Below are 26,190 nucleotides of genomic sequence, written 5' to 3'. Positions count from 1 at the left end.
CCTCCTCTTCTTTAGCTAAACATCACTCCCGAGCCCTTCGATACATTCCCCTTTTATACCCAACCCCTCCCTGAGGGGTGGGGCCCCGGGGGATCATAACGACCGAATCGACCCCCCAGGGTGTCTGGCGCGGACGTCGCAGAGGGCACCTGCTTGTGCACACATGTAGCCCCGCCTACTGTGTTTGTTTACCATAGGCTGCCATGCATAACGGGCTCTCTCTCTAACACCCCTACACATGTGTGTGTGTGTGTACATTGTGGGTCATTCACTCACACACTCACTAAGCCACTCACTCACCCAGTCACTCACTCAGCCACTCACTCAGACACTCACTCACTCAGATACTCACTACGCACTCACTACGCACTCTGCTACTCACTCACTCAGTCACTCACTCAGTCACTCACTCAGTCACTCACTCACTCACTCAGTCACTCACTCACTCAGTCACTCAGTCAGTCACTCACTCAGCCACTCAGTCAGTCACTCACTCAGTCACTCAGTCACTCACTCACTCATTCAGTCACTCACTTACTCAGTCACTCACTCAGTCACTCACTCAGTCACTCACTCACTCAGTCACTCACTCAGCTACTCACTCACTACTCACTATTCACTCGTACACACACACGCGCGTGTACGTGTGTGTGTGTATACATTGTGGGTCCGGCAAAACAACCCCCTACCTCCTTGTGGTGCAGGACGGGCAACTCTGTCGTGGACAGTGCTGTGGGGGTGAGGGCCAATTCCGTTTGGCCCTCTCCCCTCATGGCGTCTGTGACCACCACAGCGAGTGAGTGAGTCTCTGAGTGAGTGAGTGTATGAATGAGTGAGTGTATGAGTGAGTGTGTGTATGAGTGAGTGAGTGTATGAGTGAGTGAGTGAGTGTATGAGTGAGTGAGTGTATGAATGAGTGAGTGTATGAGTGTGTGAGTGTATGAGTGAGTGAGTGTATGAGTGAGTGAGTGAGTGTATGAGTGAGTGAGTGAGTGTATGAATGAGTGAGTGTATGAGTGTGTGAGTGTATGAGTCGTGGACAGTGCTGTGGGGGTGAGGGCCAATTCCGTTTGGCCCTCTCCCCTCATGGCGTCTGTGACCACCACAGCGAGTGAGTGAGTCTCTGAGTGAGTGAGTGACTGTATGAGTGAGTGTATGAGTGAGTGTGTGTATGAGTGAGTGAGTGTATGAGTGAGTGAGTGTATGAGTGAGTGAGTGAGTGTATGAGTGAGTGAGTGTATGAATGAGTGAGTGTATGAGTGTGTGAGTGTATGAGTCGTGGACAGTGCTGTGGGGGTGAGGGCCAATTCCGTTTGGCCCTCTCCCCTCATGGCGTCTGTGACCACCACAGCGAGTGAGTGAGTCTCTGAGTGAGTGAGTGTATGAGTGAGTGAGTGTATGAGTGAGTGAGTGTATGAGTGAGTGAGTGAGTGTATGAGTGAGTGTATGAGTGAGTGAGTGAGTGTGTGAGTATGAGTGAGTGTATGAGTGAGTGTATTAGTGAGTGAGTGTATAAGTGAGTGAGTGAGTGTATAAGTGAGTGAGTGAGTGTATGAGTGAGTGAGTGAGTGTATGAGTGAGTGAGTGTATGAATGAGTGAGTGTATGAGTGTGTGAGTGTATGAGTGAGTGAGTGAGTGTATGAGTGAGTGAGTGTATGAGTGAGTGAGTGTATGAGTGTGTGAGTGTATGAGTGAGTGAGTGTATGAGTGAGTGAGTGTATGAGTGAGTGAGTGAGTGTATGAGTGTGTGAGTGTATGAGTCGTGGACAGTGCTGTGGGGGTGAGGGCCAATTCCGTTTGGCCCTCTCCCCTCATGGCGTCTGTGACCACCACAGCGAGTGAGTGAGTCTCTGAGTGAGTGAGTGAGTGTATGAGTGAGTGTATGAGTGAGTGTGTGAGTGAGTACGTGTATGAGTGAGTGAGTGTATAAGTAAGTGAAAGTGAGTGAGTGTATGAGTGAGTGAGTGTATGAGTGAGTGAGTGAGTGTATGAGTGAGTGTATGAGTGAGTGAGTGAGTGTGTGAGTATGAGTGAGTGTATGAGTGAGTGTATGAGGGAGTGAGTGAGTGTATGAGTGAGTGTATGAGTGAGTGTATGAGGGAGTGAGTGAGTGTATGAGTGAGTGAGTGTATGGGTGAGTGTATGAGTGAGTGAGTGTGTGAGTGTATGAGTGAGTGAGTGAGTGTGTGAGTGTATGAGTGAGTGAGTGTGTGAGTGAGTGTATGAGTGAGTGAGTGAGTGTATGAGTGAGTGAGTGAGTGTATGAGTGAGTGAGTGTATGTGTGAGTGAGTGAGTGAGTGTATGAGTGAGTGAGTGTATGAATGAGTGAGTGTATGAGTGTGTGAGTGTATGAGTGAGTGAGTGAGTGTATGAGTGAGTGAGTGTATGAATGAGTGAGTGTATGAGTGTGTGAGTGTATGAGTGAGTGAGTGTATGAGTGAGTGAGTGAGTGTATGAGTGAGTGAGTGAGTGTATGAGTGAGTGAGTGAGTGTATGAATGAGTGAGTGTGTGAGTGTATGAGTCGTGGACAGTGCTGTGGGGGTGAGGGCCAATTCCGTTTGGCCCTCTCCCCTCATGGCGTCTGTGACCACCACAGCGAGTGAGTGAGTCTCTGAGTGAGTGAGTGACTGTATGAGTGAGTGTATGAGTGAGTGTGTGAGTGAGTACGTGTATGAGTGAGTGAGTGTATAAGTAAGTGAAAGTGAGTGAGTGTATGAGTGAGTGAGTGTATGAGTGAGTGAGTGAGTGTATGAGTGAGTGTATGAGTGTATGAGTGAGTGAGTGTGTGAGTATGAGTGAGTGTATGAGTGTATGAGGGAGTGAGTGAGTGTATGAGTGAGTGAGTGTATAAGTGAGTGAGTGAGTGTATGAGTGAGTGAGTGTATGAGTGAGTGTATGAGGGAGTGAGTGAGTGTATGAGTGAGTGAGTGTATGGGTGAGTGTATGAGTGAGTGAGTGTGTGAGTGTATGAGTGAGTGAGTGAGTGTGTGAGTGTATGAGTGAGTGAGTGTGTGAGTGAGTGTATGAGTGAGTGTATTAGTGAGTAAGTGTATGAGTGAGTGAGTGAGTGTATGAGTGAGTGAGTGTATGTGTGAGTGAGTGAGTGAGTGTATGAGTGAGTGAGTGTATGAATGAGTGAGTGTATGAGTGTGTGAGTGTATGAGTGAGTGAGTGTATGAGTGAGTGAGTGAGTGAGTGTATGAGTGAGTGAGTGTATGAATGAGTGAGTGTATGAGTGTGTGAGTGTATGAGTGAGTGAGTGTATGAGTGAGTGAGTGAGTGTATGAGTGAGTGAGTGAGTGTATGAGTGAGTGAGTGAGTGTATGAGTGAGTGAGTGAGTGTATGAGTGAGTGAGTGAGTGTATGAGTGAGTGAGTGAGTGTATGAATGAGTGAGTGTGTGAGTGTATGAGTGTGTGAGTGTATGAGTCGTGGACAGTGCTGTGGGGGTGAGGGCCAATTCCGTTTGGCCCTCTCCCCTCATGGCGTCTGTGACCACCACAGCGAGTGAGTGAGTCTCTGAGTGAGTGAGTGACTGTATGAGTGAGTGTATGAGTGAGTGTGTGAGTGAGTGAGTGTATAAGTAAGTGAAAGTGAGTGAGTGTATGAGTGAGTGAGTGTATGAGTGAGTGAGTGAGTGTATGAGTGAGTGTATGAGTGTATGAGTGAGTGAGTGTGTGAGTATGAGTGAGTGTATGAGTGTATGAGGGAGTGAGTGAGTGTATGAGTGAGTGAGTGTATAAGTGAGTGAGTGAGTGTATGAGTGAGTGAGTGTATGAGTGAGTGTATGAGGGAGTGAGTGAGTGTATGAGTGAGTGAGTGTATGGGTGAGTGTATGAGTGAGTGAGTGTGTGAGTGTATGAGTGAGTGAGTGAGTGTGTGAGTGTATGAGTGAGTGAGTGTGTGAGTGAGTGTATGAGTGAGTGTATTAGTGAGTAAGTGTATGAGTGAGTGAGTGAGTGTATGAGTGAGTGTATGAGTGTATGAGTGAGTGAGTGTGTGAGTATGAGTGAGTGTATGAGTGTATGAGGGAGTGAGTGAGTGTATGAGTGAGTGAGTGTATAAGTGAGTGAGTGAGTGTATGAGTGAGTGAGTGTATGAGTGAGTGTATGAGGGAGTGAGTGAGTGTATGAGTGAGTGAGTGTATGGGTGAGTGTATGAGTGAGTGAGTGTGTGAGTGTATGAGTGAGTGAGTGAGTGTGTGAGTGTATGAGTGAGTGAGTGTGTGAGTGAGTGTATGAGTGAGTGTATTAGTGAGTAAGTGTATGAGTGAGTGAGTGAGTGTATGAGTGAGTGAGTGTATGTGTGAGTGAGTGAGTGAGTGTATGAGTGAGTGAGTGTATGAATGAGTGAGTGTATGAGTGTGTGAGTGTATGAGTGAGTGAGTGTATGAGTGAGTGAGTGAGTGAGTGTATGAGTGAGTGAGTGTATGAATGAGTGAGTGTATGAGTGTGTGAGTGTATGAGTGAGTGAGTGTATGAGTGAGTGAGTGAGTGTATGAGTGAGTGAGTGAGTGTATGAGTGAGTGAGTGAGTGTATGAGTGAGTGAGTGAGTGTATGAGTGAGTGAGTGAGTGTATGAGTGAGTGAGTGAGTGTATGAATGAGTGAGTGTGTGAGTGTATGAGTGTGTGAGTGTATGAGTCGTGGACAGTGCTGTGGGGGTGAGGGCCAATTCCGTTTGGCCCTCTCCCCTCATGGCGTCTGTGACCACCACAGCGAGTGAGTGAGTCTCTGAGTGAGTGAGTGACTGTATGAGTGAGTGTATGAGTGAGTGTGTGAGTGAGTGAGTGTATAAGTAAGTGAAAGTGAGTGAGTGTATGAGTGAGTGAGTGTATGAGTGAGTGAGTGAGTGTATGAGTGAGTGTATGAGTGTATGAGTGAGTGAGTGTGTGAGTATGAGTGAGTGTATGAGTGAGTGTATGAGGGAGTGAGTGAGTGTATGAGTGAGTGAGTGTATAAGTGAGTGAGTGAGTGTATGAGTGAGTGAGTGTATGAGTGAGTGTATGAGGGAGTGAGTGAGTGTATGAGTGAGTGAGTGTATGGGTGAGTGTATGAGTGAGTGAGTGTGTGAGTGTATGAGTGAGTGAGTGAGTGTGTGAGTGTATGAGTGAGTGAGTGAGTGTGTGAGTGTATGAGTGAGTGAGTGTGTGAGTGAGTGTATGAGTGAGTGTATGAGTGAGTGAGTGAGTGTATGAGTGAGTGAGTGTATGAGTGAGTGAGTGTATGTGTGAGTGAGTGTATGAGTGAGTGAGTGTATGAGTGAGTGAGTGTATGAGTGAGTGAGTGTATGAGTGAGTGAGTGTATGAGTGAGTGAGTGAGTGAGTGTATGAGTGAGTGAGTGTATGAATGAGTGAGTGTATGAGTGTGTGAGTGTATGAGTGAGTGAGTGTATGAGTGAGTGAGTGAGTGTATGAGTGAGTGAGTGAGTGTATGAATGAGTGAGTGTATGAGTGTGTGAGTGTATGAGTGAGTGAGTGTATGAGTGATTGAGTGAGTGTATGAGTGAGTGAGTGAGTGTATGAGTGAGTGAGTGAGTGTATGAGTGATTGAGTGAGTGTATGAGTGAGTGAGTGAGTGAGTGTATGAGTGAGTGAGTGAGTGTTTGAGTGAGTGAGTGAGTGTATGAGTGAGTGAGTGAGTGTATGAGTGAGTGAGTGAGTGTATGAGTGAGTGAGTGTATGAGTGAGTGAGTGAGTGTATGAGTGAGTGAGTGAGTGTATGAGTGAGTGTATGAGTGAGTGTGTGAGTGAGTGTATGAGTGAGTGAGTGTATGAGTGAGTGAGTGAGTGTATGTGTGAGTGAGTGTCCGGCAAAACAACCCCCTACCTCCTCGTGGTGCCGGATAGCAACGCTGTGATGGGCAGTGCCTTGGGGTGAGGGTCAATCTAGATTGTCCACTCCCCTCGTGGCGTCTGTGACCACCACAGCGGCCAAACGGGGGCTCTGGACGGGTGCGAGGGGCTGGTAACCCCTCCACCTTCAATTAATTACCACACAACCACGACTGAAAATGTTTATTAAGCTTGTGCCGGAGGCCCCGGGGGGACAGGCGTCTATGACGTCTCCTGGCCAAACCCCATTTGGCGGAGCCAGGAGATTGAATCTTCACCCTCGGGGCTCCTCCAGAAACAGCGAAAAGCCACTTCGCGTGGCCACGTGGAATGTTCGAACGCTCACTGCGGAGGAGAGGCTGCCACTCCTCTGTCGGGAGCTGGACCGGTACCGCCTGGATCTCTGTGGCATTCAGGAGGAGGTCCGGTGGACCGGCTCTGGCTCCTGCCACCATGAGGGGTGGACAGTCCTCCACTCGGGGCAGGAGACTGCCAAACAACAGGGAGTGGCTCTTCTTCTGAACACAATAATGAAGGGGGCGTGGGAGCGTGGCGGTGAGGTGTGGGAAGCTGTAAGCCCCAGGCTACTTTGGGCTCGCCTTCCCATCAACCAGAGGCGATGAGTGGTGGTCGTGGTTTCTAACGCCCCCACCGAAGACGAACATCGACGCTTCACGTGGTAGCCTCAAGGTGCACATGGCCTGGCACAAGCGTCGTGGTGACGTCACCGCCACTTAGTGGCGAATGGCGGTTGTTGTTGTGTGTGTGTGTGTACGTGTGTGTCTGTGTGTGTGTCACTGTGTGTATCACTGTGTGTCACTGTGTGTGTGTGTGTCACTGTGTGTGTCACTGTGTGTGTGACTGTGTGTGTGTGTGTCACTGTGTGTGTGTGTCACTGTGTGTGTGTGTGTCACTGTGTGTGTGTCACTGTGTGTGTCACTGTGTGTTTGTGTGTCACTGTGTGTGTGTCACTGTGTGTGTCACTGTGTGTGTCACTGTGTGTGTGTGTCACTGTGTGTGTGTGTGTCAATGTGTGTGTGTATGTCACTGTGTGTGTGTGTGTGTCACTGTGTGTTTGTGTGTCACTGTGTGTGTGTCACTGTGTGTGTCACTGTGTGTGTGACTGTGTGTGTGTGTGTCACTGTGTGTGTGTCACTGTGTGTGTGTGTCACTGTGTGTGTGTGTGTCACTGTGTGTGTGTCACTGTGGAGAGTTTCTCATACCTGGGCAGTGTGCTTATGACCGGCTCCAGTTTAACAGCAGAGGTCTCACTCCGAATCAGTCGAGCGGCAATATCTTTTCATCGGTTGCGTAACGCTGTGTGGAAGCTACCTGGTCTGTCGCTCCGCACGAAGCTTCAGGTCTTCTCGGTCACGGTCATTCCCTCCCTTCTCTACGCTTGCGAAACGTGGACCCCCCTAGTGGAGCATCTTCGCCGGTTGGAAACATTTAGGCTGGCCTGCCTACGATCCATCCTGGGTTTAACCTGCAGGCTGGATTGTGTGAGGAGCTCACAAGTCCTTGAAAGATCTGGGCAAAGTCCCATCAGTGAGCTCCTCCGGCAGGCAAGGCTGCGTTGGCTGGGTCATGTAGCCCGCATGCCCAGCCACCGCATGCCTAGACAGCTTTTGTTCGGCCGGATCGAGGGGGCTAAACGGGCGCGGCACGGGCTAGAGAAGAGATGGAGTGATGTGGTACAGGAGGACGTGGAGCTGAGTGGACTTGCCGATGACTGGTACCAGCGGTGTCATGATCGGCCTCAGTGGAGGAGGCTCGTGAAGGACGCTACTGGGCAGTTGGAGGCAGTCGCCCTCCAACAACAACGGAGGGCGGAGGAGCGACGCTCACAACAACGAGCGGAGCGCCGGGTGGCTAAAGCACAGCAAGTTGGCACAGTAGGGGGCACAGGTGGTGCATCAGCCAGTCATCTCGGTCGTCTCGGTCAGTCGACCCGTGGCACCTGGGTCTGCCCCGTGACCTCCTGCCAGCGGGCGTTCGACACTTCACGTGGCCTCAGGGTGCACATGGCCTGGCACAAGCGTCGTGGTGACGTCACCGCCACTTAGTGGCGAATGGCGGTTGTTGTTGTGTGTCACTGTGTGTGTATCAGGTGTTCAGGCCAGAGGGTCTGTCTAGCAGTAGAGAGAACACGTTCAGGCATCTGCACGACCCCAAAGAGCACAAACGGGACCAGCGCAGAGTGGGAGACCAAAAGAAGGTGCCTCACCTACTCACCCACCCACTCACTCACCTACTTACTCACCCACTCACTCACCTACACACCCACTCACTCACCTACTCACTCACTCACTCACCTACTCACTCACTCACCTACTCATTCACTCACCTACTCACCCACTCACTCACCTACTCACTCACCTACTCACTCACTCACTCACCTACTTGCTCACCTACTCACTTACCCACACACCTACTCACTCACTCACCTACTCACCTACTCACCCACTCACCTACTCACCTACACACTCACCTACTCACTCACCTACTCACTCACTCACCTACTCACTCACCCACTCACCCACTCACTCACCTACTCACTTACCTACTCACCTACTCACTCACCCACTCACTCACCCACTCACTCACCTACTCACCTACTCACTCACCCACTCACTCTCCCACTCACTCACCTACTCACCTACTCACTCACCTACTCACTCACCTACTCACTCACTCACCTACTCACCCACTCACTCACCTACTCACTCACCTACTCACCCACTCACTCACCCACCCACTCACCCACTCACCCACCCACTCACCCACTCACTCTCTCACCCTCTCACCCACCCACCCACTCACCCACCCACCCTACCCACTCACCCACCCTCTCACCCACTCACTCACCCACCCACCCACTCACCCACTCACCCACCCTCTCACTCACCCACCCTCTCACTCACCCACCCACCTTCTCACCCTCTCACCTACTTACTCACCCACTCACTCACCTACACACCCACTCACTCACCTACTCACTCACTCACTCACCTACTCACTCACTCACCTACTCATTCACTCACCTACTCACCCACTCACTCACCTACTCACTCACCTACTCACTCACTCACTCACTCACTCACCTACTTGCTCACCTACTCACTTACCCACACACCTACTCACTCACTCACCTACTCACCTACTCACCCACTCACCTACTCACCTACACACTCACCTACTCACTCACCTACTCACTCACTCACCTACTCACTCACCCACTCACCCACTCACTCACCTACTCACTTACCTACTCACCTACTCACTCACCCACTCACTCACCCACTCACTCACCTACTCACCTACATACTCACCTACTCACTCACCTACTCACTCACTCACCTACTCACTCACCTACTCACCCACTCACTCACCCACCCACTCACCCACTCACCCACCCACTCACCCACTCACTCTCTCACCCTCTCACCCACCCACCCACTCACCCACCCACCCTACCCACTCACCCACCCTCTCACCCACTCACTCACCCACCCACCCACTCACCCACTCACCCACCCTCTCACTCACCCACCCTCTCACTCACCCACCCACCTTCTCACCCTCTCACCTACTTACTCACCCACTCACTCACCTACACACCCACTCACTCACCTACTCACTCACTCACTCACCTACTCACTCACTCACCTACTCACTCACTCACCTACTCACCCACTCACTCACCTACTCACTCACCTACTCACTCACTCACTCACTCACTCACCTACTTGCTCACCTACTCACTTACCCACACACCTACTCACTCACTCACCTACTCACCTACTCACCCACTCACCTACTCACCTACACACTCACCTACTCACTCACCTACTCACTCACTCACCTACTCACTCACCCACTCACCCACTCACTCACCTACTCACTTACCTACTCACCTACTCACTCACCCACTCACTCACCCACTCACTCACCTACTCACCTACATACTCACCTACTCACTCACCTACTCACTCACTCACCTACTCACTCACCTACTCACCCACTCACCCACCCACTCACCCACTCACCCACCCACTCACCCACTCACTCTCTCACCCTCTCACCCACCCACCCACTCACCCACCCACCCTACCCACTCACCCACCCTCTCACCCACTCACTCACCCACCCACCCACTCACCCACTCACCCACCCTCTCACTCACCCACCCTCTCACTCACCCACCCACCTTCTCACCCTCTCACCCACCCACTCACCCACCCACTCACCCACCCACCCACTCACCCTCTCACTCACCCACTCACCCACTCACCCACTCACTCACCCACCCACCCACCCACTCACCCTCTGACTCACCCACCCACCATCTCACCCACCCACTCACCCATCCACCCACCCACTCACCCACCCACCCTCTCACTCTGTTACTCACTCACCCACCCTCTCACCCACTCACCCACCCAGCCTCTCACCTACCCACCCACTCTGTCACCTACCCACCCACTCACCCACCCTCTCACCCACCACTCACTCTGTTACTCACTCACCCACCCACTCACCCACCCACCCACTCATCAACCCTGTCACCCACTCACCCACTCTGTCACCCACCCAGCCTCTCACCCACCCTCTCACCCACCCACCCACCCACCCACTCACCCACCCACTCACCCACTCACCCACCCACCCACTCACCCACCCACCCTACCCACTCACCCACCCTCTCACCCACTCACTCACCCACCCACCCACTCACCCACTCACCCACCCTCTCACTCACCCACCCTCTCACTCACCCACCCACCTTCTCACCCTCTCACCCACCCACTCACCCACCCACTCACCCACCCACCCACTCACCCTCTCACTCACCCACTCACCCACTCACCCACTCACTCACCCACCCACCCACCCACTCACCCTCTGACTCACCCACCCACCATCTCACCCACCCACTCACCCATCCACCCACCCACTCACCCACCCACCCTCTCACTCTGTTACTCACTCACCCACCCTCTCACCCACTCACCCACCCAGCCTCTCACCTACCCACCCACTCACCTACCCACCCACTCTGTCACCTACCCACCCACTCACCCACCCACTCACCCACTCACCCACCCTCTCACCCACTCACCCACCCTCTCACCCACCACTCACTCTGTTACTCACTCACCCACCCACTCACCCACCCACCCACTCATCAACCCTGTCACCCACTCACCCACTCTGTCACCCACCCAGCCTCTCACCCACCCTCTCACTCACCCACCCACCCACCCACCCACTCACCCACCCACCCACTCACCCACCCACCCACCCACCCACCCACCCACTCACCCACCCACCCACTCACTCACTCACCCACCCTCTCACTCACCCACCCTCTCACTCACCCACCCACCCACCCACTCACTCACCCACCCACCCACCCTCCCACCCACCCACCCACCCACCCACCCACCCACTCACTCACCCACCCTCTCACCCACCCACCCACCCACCCACCCTCCCACCCACTCACCCACTCACCCACTCACTCACTCACCCACCCTCTCACTCACCCACCCTCTCACTCACCCACCCACCCACTCACCCACTCACCCACCCTCTCACTCACCCACCCTCTCACTCATCCACCCACCTTCTCACCCTCTCACCCACCCACTCACCCACCCACTCACCCACCCACCCACTCACCCTCTCACTCACCCACTCACCCACTCACCCACTCACTCACCCACCCACCCACCCACTCACCCTCTGACTCACCCACCCACCATCTCACCCACCCACTCACCCATCCACCCACCCACTCACCCACCCACCCTCTCACTGTTACTCACTCACCCACCCTCTCACCCACCCACCCACTCACCCACTCACTCACTCACCCACCCTCTCACTCACCCACCCTCTCACTCACCCACTCACCCACTCACCCACCCACTCACCCTCTCACCCACCCACCCACTCACTCACCCACCCACCCTCTCACCCACCCACCCACCCACTCATCAACCCTGTCACCCACTCACCCACTCTGTCACCCACCCAGCCTCTCACCCACCCTCTCACCCACCCACCCACCCACTCATCAACCCTGTCACCCACTCACCCACTCTGTCACCCACCCACCTTCTCACCCTCCCACCCACCCACTCACCCACTCACCCACCCACCCACCCTCCCACCCTCTCACCCACCCTCCCACCCTCTCACCCACCCTCCCACCCTCTCACCCACCCACTCACCCACTCACCCTCTGACTCACCCACCCACCCACTCACTCACCCACTCACTCACCCACTCACCCACCCTCTCACCCACCCACTCACCCTCTGACTCACCCACTCACTCACTCACTCACCCACTCACCCACTCACCCACTCACTCACCCACTCACTCACTCACCCACCTACTCACCCACCCTCTCACCCACCCACTCACCCACTCTGTCACTCACTCACCCACCCACTCACCCACCCACCCACCTTCTCACCCACTCACCCACCCACTCACCCACCCACCCTCCCACCCACCCACCCACCCACCCACCCACTCACCCACCCACCCACCCACCCACTCACCCACCCACCCACTGACTCACCCACCCACCCTCTCACCCACCCACTCACCCACCCACCCAGCCACTCACCCACCCACCCACTCACCCACCCACCCACTCACCCACCCACCCACTCTGTCACCCACCCAGCCTCTCACCCACCCACTCACCCACCCACCCACTCTGTCACTCACTCACTCACTCACCCACCCACCCACCCACTCACCCACCCACCCACCCACCCACCCTCTCACCCACCCACCCACTCTGTCACTCACTCACTCACTCACTCACCCACCCACCCACCCACTCACCCACCCACCCACCCACCCACCCACTCACCCACCCACCCACCCACCCACTCACCCACCCACCCACTGACTCACCCACCCACCCTCTCACCCACCCACTCACCCACCCACCCACCCAGCCACTCACCCACCCACCCACTCACCCACCCACCCACTCACCCACCCACCCACTCTGTCACCCACCCAGCCTCTCACCCACCCACTCACCCACCCACCCACTCTGTCACTCACTCACTCACTCACCCACCCACCCACCCACCCACTCACCCACCCACCCACCCACCCACCCTCTCACCCACCCACCCACTCTGTCACTCACTCACTCACTCACTCACCCACCCACCCACTCACCCACCCACCCACCCACCCACCCACTCACCCACCCACCCTCCCACTCACCCACCCACCCACCCACCCACCCTCTCACCCACCCACCCACTCTGTCACTCACTCACTCACTCACCCACCCACCCACCCACCCACTCACCCTCCCACCCTCCCACCCACCCACTCACTCACTCACCCACCCTCTCACTCACCCACCCTCTCACTCACCCACTCACCCACTCACCCACCCACTCACCCACCCACCCTCCCACCCACCCTCCCACCCACCCACCCACTCACCCACCCACCCACCCACTCACCCACCCTCTCACTCACCCACCCACTCACCCACCTACCCACCCACTCACTCACTCACCCACCCACCCACCCACCCTCTCACTCACCCACTCACCCACTCACTCTGTCACTCACCCACTCACCCACCCACTCACCCACCCACCCACCCAGCCTCTCACCCACCCACTCACCCACTCACTCTGTCACCTAACCACCCACCCACCCACCCACCCGCCCTCTCACCCCCCCAGGCCCAGTTCAGCAGGGACCGTGACACGGGGGTTTCCTCGCTGCGTTTCACCCTCTCACCCACCCTCTCACCCACCCACCCACCCACTCATCAACCCTGTCACCCACTCACCCACTCTGTCACCCACCCTCTCACCCACCCACCCACCTTCTCACCCTCTCACCCACCCACCCACCCACCCTCTCACCCCCCCAGGCCCAGTTCAGCAGGGACCGTGACACGGGGGTTTCCTCGCTGCGTTTCACCCTCGAGTCTCGCCGCTCGCTGCGCGTGGACGGAGCTCCGTGCACCTTGCTGGGAGTCAGCCTCCACTGCGACCCCGACATCACCCCCTGGTGTCTCACCCCAGCAGACTGACACACTGTGTGTGTGTCACTGTGTGTGTCACTGTGTGTGTGTGTGTGTCACTGTGTGTGTCACTGTGTGTGTGTGCTGGGAGTCAGCCTCCACTGCGACCCCGACATCACCCCCTGGTGTCTCACCCCAGCAGACTGACACACTGTGTGTGTGTGTCACTGTGTGTGTGTGTGTGTCACTGTGTGTGTGTGTGTCACTGTGTGTGTCACTGTGTGTGTGTGTGTGTCACTGTGTGTGTCACTGTGTGTGTGTGCTGGGAGTCAGCCTCCACTGCGACCCCGACATCACACCCTGGTGTCTCACCCCAGCAGACTGACACACTGTGTGTGTGTCACTGTGTGTGTGTGTCACTGTGTGTGTGTGTCACTGTGTGTGTGTGTGTGTGTCACTGTGTGTGTGTGTGCTGGGAGTCAGCCTCCACTGCGACCCCGACATCACACCCTGGTGTCTCACCCCAGCAGACTGACACACTGTGTGTGTGTGTCACTGTGTGTGTGTCACTGTGTGTGTGTGTGTCACTGTGTGTGTGTGCTGGGAGTCAGCCTCCACTGTGACCCCGAGATCACGCCCTGGTGTCTCACCCCAGCAGACTGACACACTGTGTGTGAGTGTGTCACTGTGTGTGTCACTGTGTGTGTCACTGTGTGTGTCACTGTGTGTGTGTGCTGGGAGTCAGCCTCCACTGTGACCCCGAGATCACGCCCTGGTGTCTCACCCCAGCAGACTGACACACTGTGTGTGTGTGTCACTGTGTGTGTGTCACTGTGTGTGTGTCACTGTGTCTCTGTGTGTGTCACTGTGTCTCTGTGTGTGTCACTGTGTGTGTGTGTCACTGTGTGTGTCACTGTGTGTGTGTGTGTCTGTGTGTGTGTCTGTGTGTGTCTGTGTGTGTGTGTCACTGTGTGTGTGTGAGTGTGTGACTGTGTGTGTGTCACTGTGTGTGTGTCACTGTGTGTGTGTGTCACTGTGTGTGTGTGTGTGTGTCACTGTGTGTGTGTGTGCTGGGAGTCAGCCTCCACTGCGACCCCGACATCACACCCTGGTGTCTCACCCCAGCAGACTGACACACTGTGTGTGTGTGTCACTGTGTGTGTGTCACTGTGTGTGTGTGTGTCACTGTGTGTGTGTGCTGGGAGTCAGCCTCCACTGTGACCCCGAGATCACGCCCTGGTGTCTCACCCCAGCAGACTGACACACTGTGTGTGAGTGTGTCACTGTGTGTGTCACTGTGTGTGTCACTGTGTGTGTCACTGTGTGTGTGTGCTGGGAGTCAGCCTCCACTGTGACCCCGAGATCACGCCCTGGTGTCTCACCCCAGCAGACTGACACACTGTGTGTGTGTGTCACTGTGTGTGTGTCACTGTGTGTGTGTCACTGTGTCTCTGTGTGTGTCACTGTGTCTCTGTGTGTGTCACTGTGTGTGTGTGTCACTGTGTGTGTCACTGTGTGTGTGTGTGTCTGTGTGTGTGTCTGTGTGTGTCTGTGTGTGTGTGTCACTGTGTGTGTGTGTGCTGGGAGTCAGCCTCCACTGCGACCCCGACATCACACCCTGGTGTCTCACCCCAGCAGACTGACACACTGTGTGTGTGTGTCACTGTGTATGTGTCACTGTGTGTGTGTGTGTCACTGTGTGTGTGTGCTGGGAGTCAGCCTCCACTGTGACCCCGAGATCACGCCCTGGTGTCTCACCCCAGCAGACTGACACACTGTGTGTGAGTGTGTCACTGTGTGTGTCACTGTGTGTGTCACTGTGTGTGTCACTGTGTGTGTGTGCTGGGAGTCAGCCTCCACTGTGACCCCGAGATCACGCCCTGGTGTCTCACCCCAGCAGACTGACACACTGTGTGTGTGTGTCACTGTGTGTGTGTCACTGTGTGTGTGTCACTGTGTCTGTGTGTGTGTCACTGTGTGTGTGTGTCACTGTGTGTGTGTGTCACTGTGTGTGTGTGTCACTGTGTCTGTGTGTGTGTCACTGTGTGTGTGTGTCACTGTGTGTGTGTGTCACTGTGTCTGTGTGTCTGTGTGTGTGTGTCACTGTGTGTGTGTGTCACTGTGTGTGTGTGTGTCTGTGTGTGTGTGTCACTGTGTGTGTGTGTCTGTGTGTGTGTGTCACTGTGTGTGTGTGTCACTGTGTGTGTGTGTGTCTGTGTGTGTGTGTCACTGTGTGTGTGTGTCTGTGTGTGTGTCTGTGTGTCACTGTGTGTGTGTGTCACTGTGTGTGTGTGCCACTGTGTGTGTCACTGTGTGTGTCACTGTGTGTGTCTGTGTGTGTGTGTGTGTCACTGTGTGAGTGTGTCTGTCTGTGTGTCACTGTGTGTGTCACTGTGTGTGTCTGGGTGAGTGTCTGTGTGTGTCTGTGTGTGTCTGTGTGTGTCACTGTGTGTGTCACTGTGTGTGCAATGGACTAATCCATGGTACATCCACACTATGGACTGGCCCATGTTCAATACCACCCCTCCCTCCTACAGATGCAATGGACTAATCCATATCTCCCCCTCCCTGCACACAATGGACCAATCCACCAGACAGACGAACCAGCCTAACTGGCCATCCCCCCCACCGCTACGCTCAGGAATGGTAGAGTCTGGCGAAAGCATTTGGTCGCTGAATGCTTTGGACGGCGACTAACGATGGAATGGTCCATTAGTCGGGGGGGGGGGGGGGGTGAGGGGTGTTTTGAGATGCTGCAGAGGCTAGATCCGGTCCCTTAAAATAAGGGCGTTTAGCCGCTGAAGTAAACGGAATGATGTTAATTAAAGGTCGTCGTTAGCTTTGATATCCTGTTTCACTTTGCTGTACTACAGCCGCCGTGGTGCTATAGGCACTTGTGTGGGTGAGTGTGTGGGTGGGTGAGTGGGTGAGTGGGTGAGTGAGTGTGTGGGTGAGTGGGTGAGTGAGTGGGTGGGTGAGTGTGTGGGTGGGTGAGTGGGTGATTGTGTGGGTGGGTGAGTGAGTGGGTGGGTGAGTGGGTGAGTGTGTGGGTGGGTGAGTGGGTGATTGTGTGGGTGGGTGAGTGAGTGAGTGGGTGGGTGAGTAGGTGAGTGAGTGGGTGAGTGAGTGAGTGGGTGAGTGTGTGGGTGGGTGAGTGGGTGATTGTGTGGGTGGGTGAGTGTGTGGGTGAGTGTGTGGGTGAGTGTGTGGGTGGGTGAGTGGGTGATTGTGTGGGTGGGTGAGTGAGTGAGTGGGTGGGTGAGTAGGTGAGTGAGTGGGTGAGTGAGTGAGTGGGTGAGTGTGTGGGTGGGTGAGTGGGTGAGTGTGTGGGTGGGTGAGTGTGTGGGTGGGTGGGTGAGTGTGTGGGTGGGTGAGTGTGTGGGTGAGTGAGTGTGTGGGTGGGTGAGTGAGTTAGTAGGTGAGTGGGTGGGTGAGTGAGTGTGTGGGTGAGTGGGTGAGTGGGTGGGTGGGTGGGTGAGTGAGTGAGTGAGTGGGTGGTTGGGTGAGTGGGTGGGTGAGTGGCTGGGTGGGTGGGTGAGTGGGTGGGTGAGTGGGTGGGTGAGTGTGTGGGTGAGTAGGTGAGTGAGTGGGTGAGTGGGTGGGTGAGTGAGTGAGTGTGTGGGTGGGTGGGTGAGTGAGTGTGTGGGTGGGTGGGTGTGTGGCTGAGTGAGTGAGTGGGTGGGTGGGTGAGTGAGTGGGTGGGTGAGTGGGTGGGTGGGTGGATGACACGCACACAGACACACAACAACCGCCATTCGCCACTAAGTGGCGGTGACGTCACCACGACGCTTGTGCCAGGCCATGTGCACCTTGAGGCTGCCACGTGAAGTGTCAAACGCCCGCTGGCAGGAGGTCACGGGGCAGACCCAGCAGGTGCCACGGGTCGACTGAGATGACCGAGACGACTGGCTGATGCACCACCTGTGCCCCCTACTGTACCAACTTGCTGTGCTTTAGCCACCCGGCGCTCCGCTCGTTGTTGTGAGCGTCGCTCCTCCGCCCTCCGTTGTTGTTGGAGGGCGACTGCCTCCAACTGCTCAGTAGCGTCCTTCACGAGCCTCCTCCACTGAGGCCGATCTTGACACCGCTGGTACCAGTCATCGGCAAGTCCACTCAGCTCCACGTCCTCCTGTACCACATCACTCCATCTCTTCTCTAGCCCGTGCCGCGCCCGTTTAGCCCCCTCGATCCGGCCAAACAAAAGCTGTTTAAATTTCGATTTAAAGCTTTCGTGACTGCAGGGATTCATCTTCTTGGTTCTTTCGGTAAAGTCATCACGTAGAAGGGAAATAATAAAATAAAACAAAAATAAAACAATCAAATAATAAAAATAAAACATACTAAAAATAAAACATAATCAAATAATAAAAATAAAACATCAAAAATAAAACTTAATAAAATAAACCATAATCAACTAATTAAATAAAAAACATTAAAATTATAACAATTTAACTAAATAAAATAATAGAAATAAAACACAATAAAATACAATTCTCACGACGTTTCGGCCACAACGCAAGCAGCCGTCCTCAGGTCAAGAACAGGTCTGTCAAGTAGACAGCGTCTGAATGAAACAGCACCAGGCTTGGAGCGACTATTTAAGCTGCTGGGTTTGAGGGGGGAAGGGCGCCTTGACAAAATAATTTGCATATCGAGAGGAATTTAGCATATTTATGGGAAATGCAGATATGGGATTAGTACTACTTGTGGAATGCGTAGGAGGTGGGTGGGGGGTTTTAAGTCATTATTTCCGTGCGTTATGCAGGATTAGCAGCATCAAAGGGAGGGAGTAGGGTTAGCGTCTCTTTGATGATGCTAATCCTGCATCATGCACGGGCATACACACACACACACACAGATATACACACAGACACACACACAGACACACACACAGACACACAGACACACACACAGAGACACACACAGACACACACACAGAGACACACACAGACACACACACAGACACACAGACACACACACAGACAGACACACACACAGACACACACACACACAGACACACACACAGACACACACACAGACACACAGACACACACACAGACACACACACAGACACACACACAGACACACGCACAGACACACACACAGATATACACACAGACACACACACACACAGATATACACACACACAGACACACACACAGACACACACACAGACACAGACACACAGACACACACACAGACACACACACAGACACACACAGACACACACAGACACACACACACACAGATATACACACAGACACACACACAGACAGACACACACAGACACACAGACACACACACACAGATATACACACAGACACACACACAGACACACAGACAGACACACAGACACACACACAGACACACACAAACACACACACACAGACACACAGACAGACACACAGACACACACACAGACACACACAGACACACACACAGTGACACACACACAGACACACACACAGACACACACACACACACAGATATACACACAGACACACACACAGATATACACAGAGACACACACACAGACACAGACAGACACACACAGACACACACACAGACACACACACAGACACACACACAGCAACGATATCGTCACAGCATGAGTTTATTTATAATCATCGTTAGGCGCTCCAAAATAATCAATAATCACACTCGCGAATAGTGTATAGTGTAGTGTATAGTGTAGTGTATAGTGTAGTGTATAGTGTAGTGTATAGTGTAGTAGTGTAGTGTATAGTGTAGTGTATAGTGTAGTGTATAGTATAGTGTAGTGTATAGTGCATATAGTGTAGTGTATAGTGTAGTATATAGTGTAGTGTATAGTGTAGTAGTGTAGTGTATAGTGTAGTGTATAGTGTAGTGTATAGTATAGTGTATAGTGTAGTATATAGTGTAGTGTATAGTGTAGTAGTGTAGTGTATAGTGTAGTGTATAGTGTAGTGTATAGTGTAGTATATAGTGTAGTATATAGTGTAGTGTATAGTGTAGTAGTGTAGTGTATAGTGTAGTGTATAGTGTAGTGTATAGTGTAGTGTATAGTGTAGTAGTGTAGTGTATAGTGTAGTGTATAGTGTAGTGTATAGTGTAGTGTGTGTGGTCTAGCCTAGGGGCACACCCAGTGGCAGCTGCCCCTGTGTCTCTGTGTCTCTCTCTGAGTCTCTGTGTCTCTCTGTGTCTCTGAGTCTATGTGTCTCTCACTGAAGCTGTGTCTCTGTGTCTCTGTGTCTCTCACTGTCTCAGTGTCTCACTGTGTCTCTCACTGTGTCTCTGCGTCTCTGTGTCTCTGTGTCTCTCACTGTGTCTCTGTGTCTCTGTGTCTCTCACTAAGTCTCTGTGTCTCTGTATCTCTGTCTCTGAGTCTCTGAGTCTCTGTGTCTCTCTCTGAGTCTCTGTGTCTCTCTGTGTCTCTCTCTCTCTCTGTCTCTCTCACTGTGTCTCTGAGTCTCTCTGAGTCTCTGAGTCTCTGTGTCTCTCTGTGTCTCTCTCTGTGTCTCTCTCTGTGTCTCTTTCTGTGTCTCTCTCTCTCTGTCTCTCTCACTGTGTCTCTCTGAGTCTCTGAGTCTCCCCACCGCTGCCACCAGGCCGGCCTGTAGCTGCCTCTGGAAGGTGATGACCCTCTCAGTGTCTCTGTGTCTCTCTCTGTCTCTCTGTCTCACTGTGTCTCTCTCACTGTGTCTCTCTGAGTCTCTGAGTCTCAGTATCTCTGAGTCTCCCCACCGCTGCCACCAGGCCGGCCTGTAGCTGCCTCTGGAAGGTGATGACCCTTAAGTGTCTCTGTGTCTCTCTCTGTCTCTCTGTCTCTCTGTCTCACTGTGTCTCTCTCACTGTGTCTCTCTGAGTCTCTGAGTCTCAGTATCTCTGAGTCTCCCCACCGCTGCCACCAGACCGGCCTGCAGCTGCCTCTGGAAGGTGATGACCCTCTCAGTGTCTCTGTGTCTCTCTCTGTCTCTCTGTCTCTCTGTCTCACTGTGTCTCTCTCACTGTGTCTCTCTGAGTCTCTGAGTCTCAGTATCTCTGAGTCTCTCCACCGCTGCCACCAGGCCGGCCTGTAGCTGCCTCTGGAAGGTGATGACCCTCTCAGTGTCTCTGTGTCTCTCTCTGTCTCTCTGTCTCTCTGTCTCACTGTGTCTCTCTCACTGTGTCTCTCTGAGTCTCTGAGTCTCAGTATCTCTGAGTCTCCCCACCGCTGCCACCAGGCCGGCCTGCAGCTGCCTCTGGAAGGTGATGACCCTCTCAGTGTCTCTGTGTCTCTCTCTGTCTCTCTGTCTCTCTGTCTCACTGTGTCTCTCTCACTGTGTCTCTCTGAGTCTCTGAGTCTCAGTATCTCTGAGTCTCCCCACCGCTGCCACCAGGCCGGCCTGTAGCTGCCTCTGGAAGGTGATGACCCTCTCAGTGTCTCTGTGTCTCTCTCTGTCTCTCTGTCTCTCTGTCTCACTGTGTCTCTCTCACTGTGTCTCTCTGAGTCTCTGAGTCTCAGTATCTCTGAGTCTCCCCACCGCTGCCACCAGGCCGGCCTGTAGCTGCCTCTGGAAGGTGATGACCCTCTCAGTGTCTCTGTGTCTCTCTCTGTCTCTCTGTCTCTCTGTCTCACTGTGTCTCTCTCACTGTGTCTCTCTGAGTCTCTGAGTCTCAGTATCTCTGAGTCTCCCCACCGCTGCCACCAGTCCGGCCTGTAGCTGCCTCTGGAAGGTGATGACCCTCTCAGTGTCTCTGTGTCTCTCTCTGTCTCTCTGTCTCTCTGTCTCACTGTGTCTCTCTCACTGTGTCTCTCTGAGTCTCTGAGTCTCAGTATCTCTGAGTCTCCCCACCGCTGCCACCAGTCCGGCCTGTAGCTGCCTCTGGAAGGTGATGACCCTCTCAGTGTCTCTGTGTCTCTCTCTGTCTCTCTGTCTCTCTGTCTCACTGTGTCTCTCTCACTGTGTCTCTCTGAGTCTCTGAGTCTCAGTATCTCTGAGTCTCCCCACCGCTGCCACCAGTCCGGCCTGTAGCTGCCTCTGGAAGGTGATGACCCTCTCAGTGTCTCTGTGTCTCTCTCTGTCTCTCTGTCTCTCTGTCTCACTGTGTCTCTCTCACTGTGTCTCTCTGAGTCTCTGAGTCTCAGTATCTCTGAGTCTCCCCACCGCTGCCACCAGTCCGGCCTGTAGCTGCCTCTGGAAGGTGATGACCCTCTCAGTGTCTCTGTGTCTCTCTCTGTCTCTCTGTCTCTCTGTCTCACTGTGTCTCTCTCACTGTGTCTCTCTGAGTCTCTGAGTCTCAGTATCTCTGAGTCTCCCCACCGCTGCCACCAGTCCGGCCTGTAGCTGCCTCTGGAAGGTGATGACCCTCTCAGTGTCTCTGTGTCTCTCTCTGTCTCTCTGTCTCTCTGTCTCACTGTGTCTCTCTCACTGTGTCTCTCTGAGTCTCTGAGTCTCAGTATCTCTGAGTCTCCCCACCGCTGCCACCAGTCCGGCCTGTAGCTGCCTCTGGAAGGTGATGACCCTCTCAGTGTCTCTGTGTCTCTCTCTGTCTCTCTGTCTCTCTGTCTCACTGTGTCTCTCTCACTGTGTCTCTCTGAGTCTCTGAGTCTCAGTATCTCTGAGTCTCCCCACCGCTGCCACCAGTCCGGCCTGTAGCTGCCTCTGGAAGGTGATGACCCTCTCAGTGTCTCTGTGTCTCTCTCTGTCTCTCTGTCTCTCTGTCTCACTGTGTCTCTCTCACTGTGTCTCTCTGAGTCTCTGAGTCTCAGTTTCTCTGAGTCTCCCCACCGCTGCCACCAGTCCGGCCTGTAGCTGCCTCTGGAAGGTGATGACCCTCTCAGTGTCTCTGTGTCTCTCTCTGTCTCTCTGTCTCTCTGTCTCACTGTGTCTCTCTCACTGTGTCTCTCTGAGTCTCTGAGTCTCAGTATCTCTGAGTCTCCCCACCGCTGCCACCAGGCCGGCCTGTAGCTGCCTCTGGAAGGTGATGACCCTCTCAGTGTCTCTGTGTCTCTCTCTGTCTCTCTGTCTCACTGTGTCTCTCTCACTGTGTCTCTCTGAGTCTCTGAGTCTCAGTATCTCTGAGTCTCCCCACCGCTGCCACCAGGCCGGCCTGTAGCTGCCTCTGGAAGGTGATGACCCTCTCAGTGTCTCTGTGTCTCTCTCTGTCTCTCTGTCTCACTGTGTCTCTCTCACTGTGTCTCTGAGTCTCTCTCTGTGTCTCTCACTGTCTCAGTGTCTCAGTGTCTCACTGTGTCTCTCTCTGAGTCTCTGTCTCTCTCACTGTGTCTCTCTGAGTCTCCGAGTCTCCCCACCGCTGCCACGAGGCCGGCCTGTAGCTGCCTCTGGAAGGTGATGACCTTCTCAGTGTCTCTGTGTCTCTCAGTGTCTCACTGTGTCTCTCTGTATCTCACTGTGTCTCTGTCTCACTGTGTCTCTGTGTCTCTCTGTCTCATTGTGTCTCTGAGTCTCTCTTTCTGTGTCTCTGTATCTCTGTGTCTCTGTATCTCTGTGTCTCTGAGTCTCTGAGTCTCTCTGTGTCTCTCACTGTGTCTCTGTGTCTCACTGTGTATCTCTCTGAGTCTCTGTGTCTCTCACTGTGTCTCTGAGTCTCTCTCTGTGTCTCTCACTGTCTCAGTGTCTCACTGTGTCTCTCTCTGAGTCTCTGTCTCTCTCACTGTGTCTCTCTGAGTCTCTGAGTCTCCCCACCGCTGCCACCAGTCCGGCCTGTAGCTGCCTCTGGAAGGTGATGACCCTCTCAGTGTCTCTGTGTCTCTCTCTGTCTCTCTGTCTCTCTGTCTCACTGTGTCTCTCTCACTGTGTCTCTCTGAGTCTCTGAGTCTCAGTATCTCTGAGTCTCCCCACCGCTGCCACCAGGCCGGCCTGTAGCTGCCTCTGGAAGGTGATGACCCTCTCAGTGTCTCTGTGTCTCTCTCTGTCTCTCTGTCTCTCTGTCTCACTGTGTCTCTCTCACTGTGTCTCTCTGAGTCTCTGAGTCTCAGTATCTCTGAGTCTCCCCACCGCTGCCACCAGGCCGGCCTGTAGCTGCCTCTGGAAGGTGATGACCCTCTGCTTCTCGTCCTCCCACCGCGTCGCCTCCCTTCTCCAGCGCTCCCTCTCCTTCCTCCGGAGCCTCCTCAGCGCCCTCAGCCTCATCCGCAGAGTTGCCACGTCGTCAACATCGTCGTCATCGTCAACAAGATCGTCGTCAACAAGATCGTCGTCGTCAACAAGATCGTCGTCAACAACAAGATCGTCAACATCAAGATCGTCAACATCAAGATGGTCGTCGTTGTCAAGATGGTCGCGGGTCGCCTCGCACGGCTGGAGGCCGACGGAGGTGGAGGAGGAGGTGGGTGAGGTGGCGGTGGTGGGTGAGGAGGTGGTGGTGGCGGTGGTGGTGGTGGTGGGTGAGGAGGTGGTGGTGGTGGTGGTGCGGTTGAGGGGCTGGCTGTGGCCGAGTTGGTTGTGGCCGAGTTGGTTGTGGCCGAGTTGGTTGTGGCCGAGTTGGTTGTGGCCGACTTGGTTGTGGCTGACTTGGTTGTGGCTGAGTTGGTTGTGGCCGAGTTGGTTGTGGCCGAGTTGGTTGTGGCTGACTTGGTTGTGGCCGAGTTGGTTGTGGCCGAGTTGGTTGTGGCCGACTTGGTTGTGGCTGACTTGGTTGTGGCTGAGTTGGTTGTGGCCGAGTTGGTTGTGGCCGAGTTGGTTGTGGCTGACTTGGTTGTGGCCGAGTTGGTTGTGGCCGAGTTGGTTGTGGCCAAGTTGGTTGTGGCTGACTTGGTTGTGGCTGAGTTGGTTGTGGCCGAGTTGGTTGTGGCTGAGTTGGTTGTGGCCGAGTTGGTTGTGGCCGAGTTGGTTGTGGCTGAGTTGGTTGTGGCTGGGGTTGATGCTGGTGTGGCTGACTTGGTTGTGGCCGACTTGGTTGTGGCTGACTTGGTTGTGGCTGACTTGGTTGTTGCTGACTTGGTTGTGGCCGAGTTGGTTGTGGCTGACTTGGTTGTGGCTGACTTGGTTGTGGCCGTCCTGGTTGTGGTCGACGTTGATGCTGGTGAGGATATGTTGGTAGTGGCTGCCCTGGTGGTCGTGGTGGTCGTGGTGGTCGTGGTGGTTGTTGTTGTGGTGGTCGTGGTGGTTGTGGTGGTTGTGGTGGTGGTTGGTGCATGGCGTGAGTGAGTGGAGGAGTTTGTCCCTGGAGGAGATCTGAGCCTCGGCCTCCAACAGCCGGAGACGGAGAGCGGCCACCTCACCCAGCGCCTCGCTCAGCTGCTGCGTGAGAGAGACACACACAGAGATACACAGATACATACAGAGACACACACACACAGAGACACAGAGACACAGAGACACACAGAGACACAGAGACACACACAGAGACACACACAGAGACACACACAGAGACGGAGAGCGGCCACCTCACCCAGCGCCTCGCTCAGCTGCTGCGTGAGAGAGACACACACAGAGATACACAGAGAGATACACATAGATACACAGAGATACACACAGAGATACACAGAGACACAGAGACACACAGAGACACACACAGAGAGACACACACAGAGAGACACACACAGAGACACACACAGAGAGACACACAGATACATACACAGAGACACACACAGAGAGACACACACAGAGAGACACACACGGCGACGGAGAGCGGCAACCTCACCCAGCCCCTCGCTCAGGAGAGAGAGAGAGACACACAAACTCCAAATATACCGCAGCAGTAGCAGCAGGCATCGTCAGGGTCGGGATCAAACCTACGACCTCCTGCAACTACCCGTTATAGGATAACCTCTTTTTTCAAGGCTGAGCGGACCTAGCGGAGACACGGCGCTCCCCCCCACTCACCTCCCAGCGAGCGTCGCCCTCCGCCCCCTTGGCCGTCGACGCAGCCGCCGCGAGGCCTAGTGCCGCCCCCCTCAGCCTGTCCCTTTCCTGGCGCGGCTCCCACGCCTGGGCCTCAAGCCTGCGCCTGTCCTGAGCCGGCGCCACCAGCAGCCGCCGCCGCCGCTCCTCCACCGCACAGCCAGCGGCACCGTCCTCCCCCAGCCGCCGTTCCAGGCGAGTCACCAGGCTCTCCTCCGTCGCCGGGCCCGGGTCGAGAGGCGCGGCCCGGGACGGACGCTCCAGGCGAGATCGCAGGCTCACCGGCCGTAGGCCCGAGCCGCCCGCGGCCGCCTGCTCCAGCCGCCGTTCCAGGCGAGACACCAGGCTCGCGGGGCCCCCAGGCCCGGCCGGGGCGATGGCCTCGTGCGGACGCGCGAGGCCAGCGGGTCCCCAAGGCCGGGCAGGCTGGGGGGGCCGCAACGGCCCTGGAGCTGCCGTTGCCCCCTCGCCGGGAAGGGGAGGCTGCCGTTTGGCCGT

General features: G+C 54.5%; 2 protein-coding genes across 3 annotated transcripts in view; one reads left to right on the top strand and one right to left on the bottom strand.

Moving 5' to 3' along the window:
- The window catches only part of B4GALT7 (beta-1,4-galactosyltransferase 7), a 34,742-nt gene extending 18,049 nt beyond the window's left edge, over positions 1-16,693 (top strand). For both annotated transcript variants that reach the window (XM_078885488.1, XM_078885487.1), the window contains 2 exons: positions 7,946-8,053; positions 13,769-16,693. In XM_078885488.1, the coding sequence (XP_078741614.1) occupies positions 7,946-8,053; positions 13,769-13,930 (270 nt within the window). In that variant the 3' untranslated portion in view covers positions 13,931-16,693. The remainder of the gene's footprint in view (positions 1-7,945; positions 8,054-13,768) is intronic.
- An 8,373-nt stretch (positions 16,694-25,066) lies between these two features.
- The window catches only part of LOC144955170 (uncharacterized), a 1,809-nt gene continuing 685 nt past the window's right edge, over positions 25,067-26,190 (bottom strand). The window contains exons 2-4 of the mRNA XM_078885486.1: positions 25,675-26,190; positions 25,217-25,259; positions 25,067-25,089 (exon numbers count right to left, since the gene is read on the bottom strand). The exon at positions 25,675-26,190 is cut by the window's right edge and continues 122 nt beyond it. Coding sequence (XP_078741612.1) covers positions 25,067-25,089; positions 25,217-25,259; positions 25,675-26,190 — 582 coding nt within the window. The remainder of the gene's footprint in view (positions 25,090-25,216; positions 25,260-25,674) is intronic.

Source organism: Lampetra fluviatilis, unplaced genomic scaffold, assembly GCF_964198595.1.
Source record: "Lampetra fluviatilis unplaced genomic scaffold, kcLamFluv1.1 SCAFFOLD_410, whole genome shotgun sequence".
Classification (NCBI taxonomy): Eukaryota; Metazoa; Chordata; class Hyperoartia; order Petromyzontiformes; family Petromyzontidae; genus Lampetra; species Lampetra fluviatilis.
This window is presented reverse-complemented; position numbering and strand designations above follow the sequence as displayed.